The sequence below is a fragment of the Sciurus vulgaris genome (genome assembly GCF_902686455.1).
Source record: "Sciurus vulgaris genome assembly, chromosome: 7".
In the NCBI taxonomy this organism is placed as follows: domain Eukaryota; kingdom Metazoa; phylum Chordata; class Mammalia; order Rodentia; family Sciuridae; genus Sciurus; species Sciurus vulgaris.
This window is the reverse complement of record NC_136467.1, coordinates 111890576-111907760: the sequence shown is the minus strand read 5'-3', so window position 1 is coordinate 111907760 and position 17185 is coordinate 111890576. Positions and strand designations below refer to the sequence as shown.

Below are 17185 nucleotides of genomic sequence, written 5' to 3'. Positions count from 1 at the left end.
AGAAAACTCAAAACTCCATATAAGGAGTTGGCTAATAATATCAATGATGATAGTGAATAATGTGACTTGTGCTGTCAGTCACTATGTTAAGTAGTTCACATACTCAAATGCGTTTAATCCTTTCCACGAACCTATGACAGTAGGCGATAGTATTTTTGTCATTTTTATTGGGAGAAACTAAGGCACAGAGCTTTAAGGTTCCTTGCTCAAGGTCACACCATCAGATAAGTGGCCAAGTAGAGAACTTGCACCAGGAAGTCTGATTCTGAAGACGGGACTTACTTCCTGCTCACATGCCACATGTCAGCAAAGGAAGCTTCTTCTGAGGTCAAAATAGTAGTATCCTTTCTGGGAAAAGTGTAACTAAGTGGAATAAAGGCCAGCAACACATAGGTTTTTGTACCCAATGATACTGTTCATTTCTGTCGAGGCCTTGACCACGGAAGGCCCTCAATACATATTTGATGAATGAATGAATGAATCAAAGTGCTTTTTATAGTGCCTGACAAATAGTAAATGTTCAATAATTTGTTGCTGTTATTAAGTTAGCTCATGGCTTATGTATTCTGTTCTAGGAAAGGGGGCCTAAGATGATTTTCTTGGTCAATACTGAAAGGAACACTGAAGTCACAGAAGGTGAAATCGATTCTGTTAGATGCTCTGTTGATGCAGGCTACAGTAATACACCAAGAGATCTTGTTTTGGGTCATGAACAATATCCTTGTCCAAGTTTTCCCCTTATGAGTTTTGTGATCTTGTTTACCTTGCGTATTTCCTGGAGAAATCTGAGGGGTTTTTGGTATAATTTGGTAAGTTTGTCTGAAGGTAAAATATCATTGCTATTGCTTTCACCCTCTTTGCTCTGCAATTCTTCACAGTTTGCACCTCACAGAGTCAACAGAACATGCTCACTGACATAAACAAGGAGGTGGAGGAGCTACCAAACCAGGTCAGGTCCAGTTCTATTAGGCTCTTGGTGAACCCCACTAAATCTGTCCCCTACCCACAACAAGATCTGAAACGGATTCTATTAAAAAAAAGAAAAAAGAAAAAGAAAGTCCAAAAGAGATGCTATACTTACAACTGCCACAGCATTAGATTTATTGAAAAGCTAAAATGATCTCAACTGCTGAGTTATATAAATATAAGTATTAGCACCACCTTTGATAAATACAATAACTGCATTTTAACATAAGATAATATATGAATTGAATTTCTTACCCTCTCAGATTTATACCCCCAAAATGAATGAATGGTTTACTAATTAATACTTAGGAATATTTCATGGGTGGAAAGAAGAGTTTGAGTCCCACGGCTTCCAGATACAGCTGTGTGATCTTGTGTAAAAGTCAAGCCTCTCTGAATATCAGGAAGCTGTTAATGGGCAGGTAAATGCAGCTCTCCTGGGCATTGCATGAAGTTCCTGGTGTGGGCCAAATGCCTGGTACTTAAAGTACTTAGATTGGGAAGAGTTGTATGAATTCATTAAATTAAGCATCATGGTAGCAGATGGACTTGATTCATGGAGAAGAATATCTCTGGGACTTACACTTTTCACCATTTGGTATAGTCTAATGCTAAACTTAGGAAATAATTACCTAAGGTCAATCGTTTGGGGCACATATTCACTTATTCCTATAGAATCACCAGAGACTGGTGGGGATGGAGTGTCTCACAACTGAGCAGCAAACTTCCCTGTTCTTGATAGTTTGAAGAAGATGTAATTCTGAGGAAACAAAAGTTGGTCCATAGTCCAATCTAAAAGAAGGGTAGATCTGTTATCTTTCTGGAAGGTAAAGGGTTAAGACCTTTATGAAACCTTTTATTATTATTATTATTATTATTACCAGGGATTGAACCCAGGGACATGTAACCATTGATCCACACCCCAGCCCTTTTTATTTTGAAACAGGGTCTTGTTGAGTTGCTTAGGGCCTCACTAAGTTGCTGAGGATGGCTTTGAACTTGTTATCCTCCTGCCTCAGTCTCCCAAGACACTGGGATTACAACCTGCATGTGCCATCATGCCTAGGTGAGGAAACCTTTTAAAAACTGTTCTTAGTGCAGCACTGGTATATTATATTCTGGGAGAAAGTAATTGTTGCACTACTAGAGTATTAGAATATAATTGTCCTTTGGTATATAACAGTAAAGAGAAAAGACAGTGGATTTCTTAGTCCACACCACCCCCCAAAGAATTGTTTAGCATTTATTTAAGCATCTGTTCCACTTTCTGGCCAGGAACCCTCATTAATCTCCTAATCCTTTGGTAGAGTTAAGAATATAGTTTTTAGTAGACCAGTGCAGAACAGTTAGAACATCTAGAAAAAAAAAAACCTTTCTTGGTAATGGAAGATTTTTTTGCATACATATACATATATATATATATATATATATATATATATATATGGTGTATGCATATGTCGATATACATCCACATAGGTGTATATAAATTCTTCATTCTAGACAGACAGGGTATAACTTTGCATTTGCTTGAAAATTCCATTTGAAATTATTTTCCAATTTTTTTCCTGGTACTGCGATTCCTGGTAGGCGATTGAACCTAGTGTGCTTAATTACTGAGTTACATCCCCAGCCGTTTTTATTTTTTGCTACAGGGTCTCACTAATTTGCTGACCCTGGTTTCAAACTTGTGACCCTCCTGCCACAGCCCCCCAAATTGCTAGGATTACAGTCATGTTTACTGCACCTGGCTCTCAATGTGATTTTAGTAATATTTTGTAATCAGCTTACAGTTAGATCTGGGAACAAATAGTCATTTAAGGTAAATAATTTTTTTCCCATTACATAAAGAAATTCTAGACCAGGTATTGGTTAGAAAGTTTATGATCTCCTTGGAAAACTGGGCCATTCACTGCAAAGTAGCAATGCCTATCAAGTTCACAACCTAAACACATAAAGTGATAATAAAGGTTTCAGGCATCATTTTCTTACGTGTCAATTCTAAACTTCATCAGAAAATACTAAAACCGTCCATTACAAATTACTGATATTTGTACTCAAACAGAATCACTAAGGATGCAAATGGTATTCTCTGATTTTTTTCATTAAAATTTGTTTCTTTATGAAACAATTCTAGTGAAGATGCTGGGTTTTGTTATGTTTCTTTTTTAAAATAAATCTAACACTCAGGTTAGAGGCAGCAACTGTTAGTGCCAACAGCTAAAAAGAGTCTTTAAACAGATAAGTTTTTGTTTTTCCACTTAACAATGTCATTAGTTGAATCCAATCTACTCTTGCCTTTCCCTAAGGTGACAGGTGGCTGAGAAATCTGCCTGATTACCTTCTCAGGAAGCAGCTGTCACTTGCAGAAAATCTTTTCTTCCCACTCTGTGAAAGATGTTTGTTGCTTTCTTCAGACACAAATAAATAAATAAATAAAGCTCAGTGTTTGCACATTTGAGAATGTTTAAGGTTTTCAGGGATTATTTATAAGTGTTACATTAATTCATTAATTTTTTAAAAAACAGCTTCAAGTCTAGACCATGTTATCAAAGAAATAGCAAGCTTTTGTTTTGCTAGAGGGTTAGAATCTGCCACACACACATGATACTCTCCCCCTCCCCATGCTGACATACTTTCTTCTGACGTTGATAAATTAAAGGAGACCTAGAGATGTATAACAAAATATTATTTAATATTATACCCATTGAATAGAGAATGAGAGTTTTGGTTAACCTAAAATGTTTTGATTATTAGAGTTATCATGAATAACTCTATTTTTTCCATTTTTGAGCATTAAATCATATTCAATGTAAGCCTGTCAGGTTATTGTGTGAACACATGATTTTTGCAGATCCTGAAAGCAAATTGCAGAGCTGTAAGGTCATGGTCATATCCAGATCCTCATTCAGCACTTGCAAAACTCTTGAGAAATGGTCCTGAAGCTCAACTAGCATGCCTGAAAAACACCCACAAATTTCAAAACCATTCCTGATATCCAGTACCCACATATTCCCATGGGTCACTTCTCTCTCCTCTCCCTTCTCCTCCTTCTGCTCTAAACAAACAAAGCAAGGGATTTGAAATTTCCAGTGATTCAAACGATAAAGACATTTCATTGTGCTGAGTGGACGCGATGTGCTGGTCCTTTTCATAACTCACACAATGACATGACACAGATAGAACATGAGCCAGTTGCCTGTAATGCTGTCCAAAATAGAATATAGAATAAGCAAGACAGTATTTTTCTCAGCTTGATAACAGTGTGCCCAGAAAGGTGACTTGTCCAAGTTCACATGGATTGGGAGGATATCGGGAAAGGCTCAAAACAGAGGAGAGAAAGTAGGACTTATGAGTGACCTAAAGATCTTGTCCTTTGTGACAGCAAACATGATCATGGAGGACATTAAGTACAGTAAGCCAGACACAGAGAGACAAATCCCACATGATCTCACTCCTATGTGGAATCTAAAAGTGTTAATCTCATGGATGTTAAAGAGTACACAAGTGTTTACGAGAGGCTGGGGAGGGCAGGATGGCGCATTTAGTCAACAGGTACAATCTTACCGTTACATAAGAGGAGCCAGCTCTGGTGTTCTATGGCATTGTTGGGTGACTATAATGCATTATCTCTTTCAAAATAGCTAGAAAGGAGGATTTTGAATGTTTACCACAGAGAAACGACGTTTGAGATGATGAATATGTCCATTACCCTGATTTGAGCATTCTACAAAATAAGTATGCATCAAACCATAACATGTACAAACATGCACAACTATTATGTGTTAATTAAAAATAAAACTAAAGGGTCTGGAGTTATAGCTCTGTGGTAGAGTGCTTGCCTAGCATGTGTGAGGCACTGGGTTTGATTCTCAGCATCACATATAAATAATAAAATAAAGTAAAAAATTTAAAAAGTAAAATGAAGGCCCTGGTCTTTCAGAAGAAGAAAGACTTGGCCTATAACAACCCTAAGATTCCATGCACATGAATTGTTAGTATGAATTGTTATGATAAAAACAAACCTCTGCTAATATTTCCCCCTTCACCAAGACATCCAACAGGTTTAAAATATGACAGCATGAGGTAATTAAATTAAGTACAATTTTCTGAAAATGAATGATGGCATGAGACAGTTATAGTCTTGGTTTGTCCCCAGATGAGTATATGGTGGGGAACTGGGTAAGAACACAGCAGATAGATGGCTTCTCTTTCCACCTACCATTTCCTCCACATGGAATGTTTTTCTCTCAGATCTATACATGTCTCTGTCACTTTCTTTAGATCTCTGACACTGGAACAATGACATTTAATACACTCTCACCTCACTGGAGGTGGTTCCTCTAGCCGGCTACTCAAAAGTAGTTACTCCTTCCTTACCAACATTCATCCCTCATTGTGCTTCATTTTTCTTTATAGCCTTCATCACTAACTGAAATCACAGTATATGTTTATTTGTTAATGATTACTGACTCCCATGTGAGAGTGTGTATCCCATGAGGGCAGGGATGTCTGTCTTGTCCATCTCCTCGGGCCCAGGAGGAGCCTAGGAGTGAGTACTGCATGCATTTCTGACTGATTGAGCAAATGTCTCAACCTTAAAGCATCTTCGAAATGTCTGTACTTCCTCTAAGACTCGTTATGTTTCCCGCCTGCTTTAGTGAGTGCAAAAGAGTTTTCAGAGTCTTGTCTCCAATATGGATGCCCACAGGGACAAGCCTGGATGTCTGGAACACAACTCTGAAGCCCTCCAACTCAAAGAAGAGGTACCCACGTTTTCTTCTGTATGGGAAACCATCATGGCAGAGAAGGGGCACCTGGGTAACCATCATGGCAGAGAAGGGACACCCAGGTTTGAATGCCCCATGGAGGAATGGGAGAACTTTGCTCCAAGCAGCCACAGCAGCTGTGAAAGGGTGCCCACAGTAGCCAGCAGTAGAGCAGAGTATTGGCTCAGAACAGGTAGAGGAACTGCAGGTGTGGTGAACTGATCAGTGTTGGGTGACTCTCAACATTTCTCACTCCTCAGAAAGACTGCTTCTGAAACTGCGTATGTTAAATCTTAACTTGGAGGATATGAATCACAGTGCTTAAGTAGGGTTTACTCTTAGCAATTCTTGACTGACCTTACCTGTACCCACGTGTGACTAGAAGAAATAAGTCCCTGGCTTTGTGTGATAATCTGTGTCTGGGCTCCATTCAGACCAGCTATGTTAGAAGTTCTGGGCATGGGGCCTGGACATCATCAACAATGTTAAAAGCTCTCCAAGGGATGCCAATATGAAATCTGGTTTAAGAACCACTGGAATATAAAGTGAAATGTAAGTTTCATTAACCATCTTTGGATCCCTTTCATTTTTCCAAGGGTTTGGCTTCTTCTGAATTGGGAAGAGGATTGGAAAAACTAATTTCAAAAATATGATAAGAATATTGGAGAAAATCAACCCTGCATATATTCATATTCATTCTCTCCCTCTCTCTCTCTCTTTCTCCCTTTCTCTTCAGTTCTTCATTCTTATTTTCCTTCTATTGAGGGATTAAAATTTCTAGAGCTTTCTGAGCACTCATGCTATAAAATAGACAGCTATGTTCACAATACCAATGGAATTTCCAGAGAAAGACAAAAATGGTGGAACTCTATATGCCTGATTTCTTCCTTTCTTTTGCATTATGGTTCTAGAAGCTTTGACAAAATTTGGGATACTAGAATCTGAAGGGGCCCCATTGAATCCAGCTAAAACCCACCATGGAGTGACTTTCTAGGATTTGCACGTCTCCACCCACTTCACATAAACCACTATGCCTGTGAAGGTACCTCCTGGTTGCATCTGCCTGGTGTGGCTGCTCTTCTATGGGGGCTACACATCTGTAATACAATGAACAAGCCGGAGATCAAGTAAGCTGGAAATAGGCAGGTAAGGCAGACTCTCACCACAGGCCTCCCTTTTCACCAACATCAAATATTAAAGACTTTGAAGAAAGGACCTCCTGGTTTAAACTGCTTTTCTACTATTAGCAACTAAAGAAAAGGGTTACTTTTGTGAATCTCTTCACAACAATAAAGAATGGTCAGTTTTGAGCAAGGAGCTTATAGGCTTTTCAACATCTCTCTTTGGCTCACATTAATTTGTTCATTCTCCCTCTTAAATAAGCACAGTGGAGATCCTTGCTTGATAAAGATGTCATGGCTTGAAATTAAACAGTTAAGTGTCTAAATGAAGGGCCCTGTTCTCTAGGGAATGTGTGTGTGGTGTGTCTGGTGTTCGGGGTCAGTAGGAGGAAAACACTTTGTGTCCTGGAGAGTTACTATAAACTCAACTAGAGTTGGAACATTTCAACAAATCAACAAAAGTAAACTATCACCTTCAGAGTGTCTAATAAGATGACAAAGCTGATGATGGCGACAGCTGATATTCATTAAGCACTGAATAGGAGTCAGGCACTGTTCCTTTTTTAACATGTATAATTTAATCCTACTAAACCATAAGGTAGGGATTACTATTATCCCACATTAGAGATGAGAAAACTAAGGCACAGAAATTAGGTAACAAGTCCTCCATTATTCAGACCTATCAGCAGAAGGAACATGTAATCCATTTTTCTGGAGGGAATCTTCCCAGAAAATCCCATAAATTTCTGAACAATAGCATCACCTGCCTCATAATCTGGCCCTGATCACCTCCTTCCCCACTGCCAGGCTGATCTCACAGCAAACATACTGCAGTCAAATGGGTTGACTCACCCGACTGCAGGATGGTTTGCCTTTCTGCTTTCTGCATAAAATTTACCAGGTTGAAGTTCAAGTGGCAGTTTTTTTCATAAAGCCAACCCAACCACTCAAACACAACCATCTGTAAGAATTTTGTATCCCTTTAAATTTTATAAAATATTCTGTCTTTAAAAAAATATTGTGTCAGTGGTTTTATGTCTCTAGCACAGATACATAAGTCATCTAAGCATGTTAAACTCCTTTCTGGATAAGCCCAATGCCAGGTATATCCCAGATCTCTAGTACATTTTTTCACACTATTGTTTCTTGAAACAGAAAAAGTTGAGAGTATCTTACGATGTTCTTGGGGCAAATGTGTCAACCACAGAACTTGGGGGGCAGTGGAAGGGAGCTATGAAGTTTTACTCTCTGTGCTATTCCAGCAGTTACTGGAAGACGTCCCTACCCAGGTGCCCACACTGGACTTTAAATTGGGGGGGGCTTTGATGACTGCCCTCCCTTTGTGGGAGTGTTCATGGCAACTAGGATTGTCAGGACTGTGGGTCTCTGGATGCACATTTTCCACAGGCAGCACTAACCTTTATATTCTAAATTTCTGAACCTTCAAATGACAGGTGGTGGACACTTCCACAGTATTGGCATAAGAATTGGTAAATATAGAACCACATGTTTCAATACGCAAGAACAAACCAGATTATTGAATTCATTCCAAAACCACAGTCTTGAATGACCCGACTGTGTGTCGTGCTTGTTAACACATAAATCCCCACCTGGGAAGCACCAAGGTGTTGCCTGCATCCTCAATAATTAAAAATTCAGGAGTTTCCTATAGTAAGAATTAAAGCATGGATGGTAAGTGATTATGCAATGTAATTCCCCCTTTCTTCCTCACAACACACAAAAAATGACTCTGTGTGTGTGTGTGTGTGTGTGTGTGTGTGGTGTATGAATGAACTCAAAAAGCTTCACCTTGTTCCTTTACTAACTATGGGAGAAAACATAAAAATTCACACTTTACAAGCATGGAATTCTTTTCATAAGACTGAATGGAAAAACAGAACCGAGAATGAATATCAAAGGACAGTTACCCACCAAAATTTAAAAACTGCTGCAGACAGTGAGGTCTAGCATGTATAATGTTAAGCCTTACTATGCAAAATTTATTTTTTGCCTGAACTTTCTTTATGGACAACTATGCAAGGAAAACGACTTGCTTCCTTTGCCTGACAAAGAAAATTTAGGCGACTGCTCCCCAACTTCAATTTCCAGGGAGCTGGAGATTGAAACTGCCATCTGTAGGACAGCTTTTGTTTCATTTGAAGACCGCAGCACAGGATATTTAAGTGACACGCCATGAAGGGGCTATTGTCCCACTGTCAGGGTATCCTGAATGTGGTGGTTATTATGGACGCTTTCTCTGGTTAATCATTGAAACCCCTCTCAACACTAAAGACGGGCAATTTTTCCTTATTGACAAAGATTCAATTGGAGAATATGAAAACATGTCTACTGGGAAAGAGATGACCAGGAGTCACCTAATAGAAAAGCCAAGGGGGGAAAAAAAACAGAAACAGACAATGGCAAATCTTATCACACTCAAAAATAGCAGGCTGGTTCCTCTTCTAACTTATTCTGATTAATATAGCCATGCACTTACCACATGCATTTCTAGCACAGACTAGGAGCTGAAAACTATTAACCAAAGTCTTATTTCCTGAAGCAAAATAGGCTCTGCCAAGCAGCTTTTAGAAACAGCAAGAATGAAGAATCAGCTTGCAGGTGCATACCTTAACCTCCTGATTGCTGAAGACCTCCACATCCACCACACAGGCAACCAGAGTGGAAACATCACAGTCCATGCTAGGGGCTGGCATTCCCCCTTCTGAATTTTCAGTAAAGAGTTAGGCAACCTCAGAGTTGTGAGTGAAGGGAAGAGCCTCCAGAGGGATATTGCTGTGGCCAGGCTGGGTGCTGCCTTGCTTGGGGATGGGCTGGAGGCTCAGGCACCTGGAGCCTGCTCCTGCTGCACGCAGTCCTCCGCGTCTGAGGCGGCACGGCAGAGTAACGAACTGCCCGGCTCTCTCATGGCAATGACATCACCACAAAGACTGACACAAGCTGAAGCTATTTTTTTTTCTCCAAGCCTTTTATCTCTAGGCAGTGCAGTGGAGCAAATTGAACATGATTATGTGCTAAATCTGAACTCAGACTAAATCAATTCAGGCAGCGTTAGCTAGGAACTGAGTCATAGCTGTTGTTTCAGCCGAGTGCTTATGTTTGCAAAAAGCAAGGGGGAGAATCTGACACCAGAGGTTCTGCTTTGGTGGGAGGGGTGAGGGTAATTCTGCAGATGAACCTCCTGAGGTTAAGGTTTGACAGTTTTCTGCCTGGGAGAGGAGCAGGAAGTTGGGGCATTTTGCAAATTGTTTGGCTTCTGTTAATTGCTCTGTGCTGATCGGAGCAGACACACATGTTCTGGGCATCCTAATGCATCCCGGGCATGGACTGAATAAAAATCCATTCTTGGAGTGACTCAAGAGCTGTTCATCAGTCATTTAGGCAACATGGTAAGGGGAGATAATTAGAGGTCTGTGGAAATTCTATTTGAAGCACATAAGTGCAGACCAGTAACTAAAATCACCCTTCCAAGCTCAGGATTTCAGGCTGTCTCCAAGGTCATTCCAACCACAGGCAGTGTGTGGAGACGACTTACAGCAAACATCTCACCCAGGGGACAGATGGCCAGGTCTAATGGGCAAATTCACTGATGTGGGTCACTGTCAAAGCCTAGGGGCCCTACTTCACCTTGGACTTTAAACATGTTCCTTTGCTTTCTCAGCCTTTTCCCTGTTTGTGAATTCCTGAAGGGCAGGGTTATGGATAACTCACCTTCATATCTTGAAACTTTAGCAGAATGGCTGGCACAAGACAATTATTTGTGTTTAATGACTAAATAAATCAAACAGGAGTAACCTTCTTTCACAATTAGAGTGAGCAGAGGAAATTATCAGATTGGTTTTAATCTCATCATGAGTTATGCAAGTTCCACTAGAACTCACTAACATCCTAGCAGGATCCATCCTCAGTAGGAGCATCTTCAGTATCTGCAGAAGCAGCATAGTCATAACAGATTGGTACCTTTATAACGGATGATTGGACAGAGCATTCCAATTTTACATGCTGATGACATGTATACTAAGGTGACATTACATATTGAGGGTGGAAGTTTTGTGGTTAGTCCTCAATGGACTACATTTGAGTACTAATGTTCCCTTCAACCAGGCATTTTTCATACTAAGAATTATCAGTCCACAAATACGCACATTTACACTGATGAAATTCTGGTGTGTGTGTGTGTGTGTGTGTGTGTATGAGAGAGAGGGAGGGGGAAAGGGAGAGAGATATTTCTAGATTGTTCAGGGACCTCTAGGGAATATGAAGTCATATTCATATGCATATAACTCACCTAACACTTTCTGGATGATAACTATGTGCAAAGTTCTACATCAGGTGCTCATAGGGGTAAATGATGAAAAAGCAAACTTCACCATCCTCAGGGGGCTTAAAATCCAGGGAGACTTGGAGACAACACTTACACAATGACAAGGCAGTGATGGCTGTGGTTGCAGAGGTAAAGAGAGCATCTGGTGGGAGCATTGGAAAAAAGCAATGAATGCTACAGTTAGAAGCCATGTTTGGATGACAGATTAGCATCAGGGAGGAGGACCTGACCTCTGTTCTGACCTTGAGACCTGGATAAGACTTTAGCAGAGAGAGAAATGAGGGGAGCCATCCAGCTAGGAAGAGAAGACTATAAACGACTGAAGAAAAGAAATACATTTGGAGCAAGGCACACTGAACGTTAAATTTAACTGAAGCCTGAAGTACACATAAGGAAGCAAGAGTCAGATGATACAAAACCTGGAGGGCCCTTAGTGTCTAACTGGCCAGCTACAGAGTGCCAGGCAAAGTTTTTGAGAAGGTCAATGGGGCCTAGGCATACCTAAATATAGCCCAAATGTAAAGTATCTAAAAAGATGAACATAATTTTCAATACCATTTGGATAAAACAAAGGAATAAATATTTTTTTTATTGTAAACAAATGGGATACATGTTGTTTCTCTGTACATGGCGTAAAGGCATACCATTTGTGTAATCATAAATTTACATAGGGTAATGTTGTTTGATTCATTCTGTTATTTTTTCCCTTCCCCCCACCGCTCTTTTCCCTCTATACAGTCCTTCCTTCCTCCATTCTTGCCCCCCTCCCTAACCCTAACTCTAACCCTAACACTGACCCCTCCCTCCCCCCATTATGTGTCATCATCCACTTATTAGCGATATCATTCGTCCTTTGGTTTTTTGAGATTGGCTTATCTCACTTAGCATGATATTCTCCAATTTCATCCATTTGCCTGCAAATGCCATATTTTTATCATTCTTTATGGCTGAGTAATATTCCATTGTGTATATATACCACAGTTTCTTTATCCACTCGTCAATTGAAGGGCATCTAGGTTGGTTCCATAGTCTGGCTATTGTGAATTGAGCAGCTATGAACATTGATGTGGCTGTATCTCTGTAGTATGCTGATTTTAAGTCCTTTGGGTATAGGCCAAGGAGTGGGATAGCTGGGTCAAATGGTGGTTCCATTCGAAGTTTTCTAAGGAATCTCCACACTGCTTTCCAGAGTGGCTGCACTAATTTGCAGCCCTACCAGCAATGTATGAGTGTACCTTTCTCCCCACATCCTCGCCAACACCTGTTGTTGCTTGTATTCTTGATAATTGCCATTCTAATTGGGGTGAGATGAAATCTTAGGGTGGTTTTGATTTGCATTTCTCTTATTACTAGAGATGTTGAACATTTTTCCATATGTTTGTTGATTGCTTGTAGATCTTCTGTGAAGTGTCTGTTCATTTCCTTAGCCCATTTGTCGATTGGATTATTTGCATTCTTGGTGTAGAGTTTTTTGAGTTCTTTATAGATTCTGGAGATTAGTGCTCTATCTGAAGTATGATTGGCAAAGATTTTCTCCCACTCTGTAGGCTCTTTCTTTGCACTACTGATAGTTTCCTTTGCTGAGAGAAAGCTTTTTAGTTTGAATCTATCCAGTTATTGATTCTTGCTTTTATTTCTTGTGCTATGGGAGCCCTGTTAAGGAAGTCTGGTCCTAAGCCGACATGTTGAAGATATGGACCTACTTTTTCTTCTATAATCTGCAGGGTCTCTGGTCTGATTTTGAGTTCCTTAATCCATTTTGAGTTTAGTTTTGTGCATGGTGAGAGATATGGGTTTAGTTTCATTCTGTTGCATATGGCTTTCCAATTCTCCCAGCACCATTTGTTGAAGAGGCTATCTTTTCTCCATTGCATATTTTTGGCACCTTTGTCTAGTATGAGAAAATTGTATTTATTTGGGTTTGTGTCCGTGTCCTCTATTCTGTACCATTGATCTACCTTTCTTTTTTGGTACCAATACCATGCTGTTTTTGTTACTATTGCTTTGTAGTAGAGTTGAAGATCTGGTATTGTGATACCCCCTGTTTCACTCTTCCTGCTAAGGATTGCTTTAGCTATTCTGGGTTTCTTATTCTTCCAGATGAATTCTTCATAATTGCGTGCTCTATTTCTGTAAGGTACATCATTGGGATTTTAATTGGAATTGCATTGAATCTGTATAGCACTTTAGGTAGTATGGCCATTTTGACAATATTAATTCTGCCTATCCAAGAACATGGGAGATCTTTCCATCTTCTAAGGTTTTCTTTAATTTCTTTCTTTAGTGTACTGTAGTTCTCATTGTAGAGGTCTTTCACCTCTTTTGTGAGATTGATTCCCAAGTATTTTATTTTTTTCGAGGCTATTGTGAATGGGGTAGTTTTCCTGATTATTCTTTCCAAAGATTCATCACTTATGTATAAAAATGCATTAGATTTATGGGCATTGATCTTATATTCCGCTTTTACTGAATTCACTTATGAGTTCTAAAAGTTTTCTGGTGGAATTTCCTGGTTCCTCTAAGTATATAATCATATCATCAGCAAATAGGGATAGTTTGAGTTCTTCTTTTCCTATTCGTATCCCTTTAATTTCTTTGGTCTGTCTAATTGCTCTGGCTAGAGTTTCAAGGACGATATTGAATAGAAGTGGTGAAAGAGGGCATCCCTGCCTTGTTCCAGTTTTTAGGGGGAATGCTTTCAGTTTTTCACCATTTAGAATGATATTAGCCATGGGCTTAGCATAAATGGCCTTTACAATGTTAAGGAATGATCCCACTATCCCTATTTTTTCTAGTGTTTTGAGCATGAAGGGGTGCTGTATTTTATTAAATGCTTTTTCTGCATCTATTGAAATAATCATGTGATTCTTGACTTTAAGTCTATTGATATGGTGAATTATGTTTATTGATTTCCTGATGTTGAACCAACAGACATGATTGAAATACAAAACATAATTAGAAACTATTTTGAAAATCTATACTCCAACAAAATAGAAAATTTCGAAGACATCAACAAGTTTCTAGAGACATATAAATTGCCTAAACTGAACGAGGAGGACATACACAATTTAAATAGACCAATTTCAAGTAATGAAATAGAAGAAGTCATCAAAAGCCTACCAACAAAGAAAAGTCCAGGACCAGATGGGTTCTCAGCCGAGTTCTACAAAACCTTTAAAGAAGAGCTCATTCCAATACTTCTCCAAGTATTCCATAAAATAGAAGAGGAGGGAACCCTCCCAAACTCATTCTATGAATCCAATATCACACTGATACCTAAACCAGACAGAGACACATCGAGGAAAGAAAATTTCAGACCAATATCCTTAATGAACAATGACGCAAAAATTCTCAACAAAATTTTAGCAAATCGCATACAAAAACATATTAAAAAGATAGTGCACCATGATCAAGTGGGTTTCATCCCAGGGATGCAAGGTTGGTAAATATTTTTTTCATATACCATGTCATGTCCTAACGTTTACCTTTTATGGTTTCAAAGCAGTGGCATTTCCACAAATGTCTATCACTTAGCTGAAAAGAAAAATTCCAATTTGTAACGTTTCCAATTTTTGTTGTGTATTTGCAGGGGCTAGAATGCCTGATGGCTAGGAGGTACTCTAATAAATACTCAAAATATGCGTGAATAAATAAATGAATGAAGCTTAAAGGCACGTAGAGGGACTCCAACCAATAGAGATGCCTCCTGATTGAGGGGCGTAGGTAAGCCCTTGCGGGAGGATGGATGTGCAAGTGAGTCCAGAGAGAACCCTGCCTGTCTAGCAGCTGGGCCCTGGCTCCTCTAATTAGCAGTACCCTCTTTCCAGCTGAAGTGGCCAGAAAATCTTGGGATGTACCCAAACTATTGCTCTTCCAATGATCAACTACATGGAGGGACAGGATGCTGTATGACACGGATATCTTAGTGGCCATGCCCTCTCTCAGGGCAGACATTCTCTAAGAGGACTGACAGCTGACCCTATGCACTCACTTCCACCTGGGCAAGAGGAGCTGTGAACCTTTCTATCCCAGAGGTGGCTGTAGTGGCAGCAGTCACATCTGTTTTGCTAATGAGCACAGAAGTTCCAATTACAGCTACAGGTTGCCAACAGCATAGCTCCTTCTGTGTGTCCTGGATCACCTAAGTTTGTTTTTAAATATTTTTTGGAGAATTTCAAGCATATTCAGAAATAGAACACAATAAACCCCTGTGTACCCACCACCCAGGGTGCAAGTATAATGAGTGTGCAGCTACTCTTGCTTCCTCTGCCAGTAGTTCTGAGCGGGACTTACAGACCAAGAGCGTCAGCATCATTTTGGAACTTGTTGGAAAGGTGGACTCTAGGGTCCCACCCAAGATGGAAAGAGGGGCAAGTATCTGTAGTTAAATAAACCTTCCAGGTGATTCTGATGCACACTCAAGTCTGAGAAGCCTGCTCCAGGTCCCACCCATTTCCATGCCTACTCCAGATTATTTTGAAGTGGATGCCCGACATCCTGTCATTTCTAAAAGACAAGATTCCTCTTTTGCAATCACAATACCTAAAACACATACTCCAAACAAAGCAAGAATAAGTCCTCAGTGCTCCCAAATATCCTGCCAGTGTTCTCATTCTTCCAACTCTACCATAACATTCTTCTGTCTCCCACCTGCTCTCTCCACTCCTTGGCCCATCCTGCTGTCCCCTTGCTTCCCACTTTCCTGTTTAACAGCTTGCTTGTTTAAGCTGAGATCCAGATGACTGTGTGTCTCTTGTCTCTTCCAACCTAGAGTTCTCCTTCACACCTTCCTTTTTACTTTTCTTACACTTGGTTGATGATGATGAGATCACATTATTTGTCCTTTAAAGTTTCCCTCAGTGTGGGTTTCCTGGATGAACTTCACATAGTGTCATTTAGCCTGTTTCTCCATTGCCTATTCTATGTGTTAGATCAAGAGGCTTGAGAGGCTGAGGTTCGGGGAGATTACTTCGCAGTGTGTGCTGCTCTTAGCAGGGATGTGATGCCTTGATGCCCCTCATTGGTGACATTAGCAGCCTTTCCTACAGTGGGGAGATGTGTTTACCTATTGCAGTTGGGTTTATTCAATGTCCTGTTTCCCTACTAGCCTCCAAAGGACATTGAAGTTATTTTCTTCCCCTTTCAAAAGTATCATTGTTAACTCACAAAGTGGACATATATGATGGATTTCAGTTCATTGTAATTTTATCTTACTGATGCTCAAATTGCTGATATTTAGCTGGTGGGAGTTTAACAAGATTAGTTCCCAAGTCCTTTTGCAAGATCCAAGTCGTCTTTGAGGGTAACTTGCCTTCTGGTCTGACAAGATGTTCCAATCTCATCTTGTTCATTTCCTGCCCCAGATAAGGAGTCTCATTTCTCCAAGGAGTCCCAGTTCCATTTAGTAAGTATTTCAACCTATTTTAAGATCACAATCTATATACCTAGAGGTGCTCTTTGTACTGGGTTGGTTATTGTTAACAAGTCTTTTCACTGGACAGAGCTAGGCAAAATATAAATACATTTTAAAGATAACATGCATCATATGTTCAAATTGATAATTCTGATTCAAAACCACGACTAGAGGTTTTGCTGAAACTCAGCAGTCTTACATCTGTAGCCCCTTCTTTTCTATACCTGTATCTTGCATTTACCAAGATCATTATTAGTCAGTTGACTTATCCACACTACATTAACAGCAACTTCAGAATCACAGCATACATAGGAAGAGTTGAAGGGTTTATTTTTCCCAATTCTTTGTGTCCTTGGGATATATTCTATAAAGGATGCATGCTTCCCCTATTCTACCAGCTACATGCCAAGTTGGGTTCATTTGTTTTTTTTTTACTTCGAATTCCTAAGGATTGATTTTCCCTTTAAATTTGATTTTGTTTTATAATCATATGGAGTATTTACAAAGTTGAAAAATAAAAACTACAAATATATAAAGAAATTCAGTTTCTATCCCTGTATCTACTATATTTTCTCCT

The 17185-nt window shown here is 39.7% G+C and overlaps 1 protein-coding gene across 2 annotated transcripts in view; it reads right to left on the bottom strand.

Annotated features, from left to right (window-relative positions):
- Nucleotides 1-17185, bottom strand: part of RCAN2 (regulator of calcineurin 2) — a 261424-nt gene that overhangs the window by 87439 nt on the left and 156800 nt on the right. Inside the window, exon 1 of one of the 2 annotated variants that reach the window (XM_079147181.1) lies at nucleotides 9481-9853. The exons of the other annotated variant lie outside the window; for it this stretch is intronic. Coding sequence (XP_079003307.1) covers nucleotides 9481-9567 — 87 coding nt within the window. The 5' untranslated portion in view covers nucleotides 9568-9853. Of the gene's footprint in view, nucleotides 1-9480; nucleotides 9854-17185 lie in introns of those variants that run through there. 2 annotated transcript variants of the gene reach the window in all.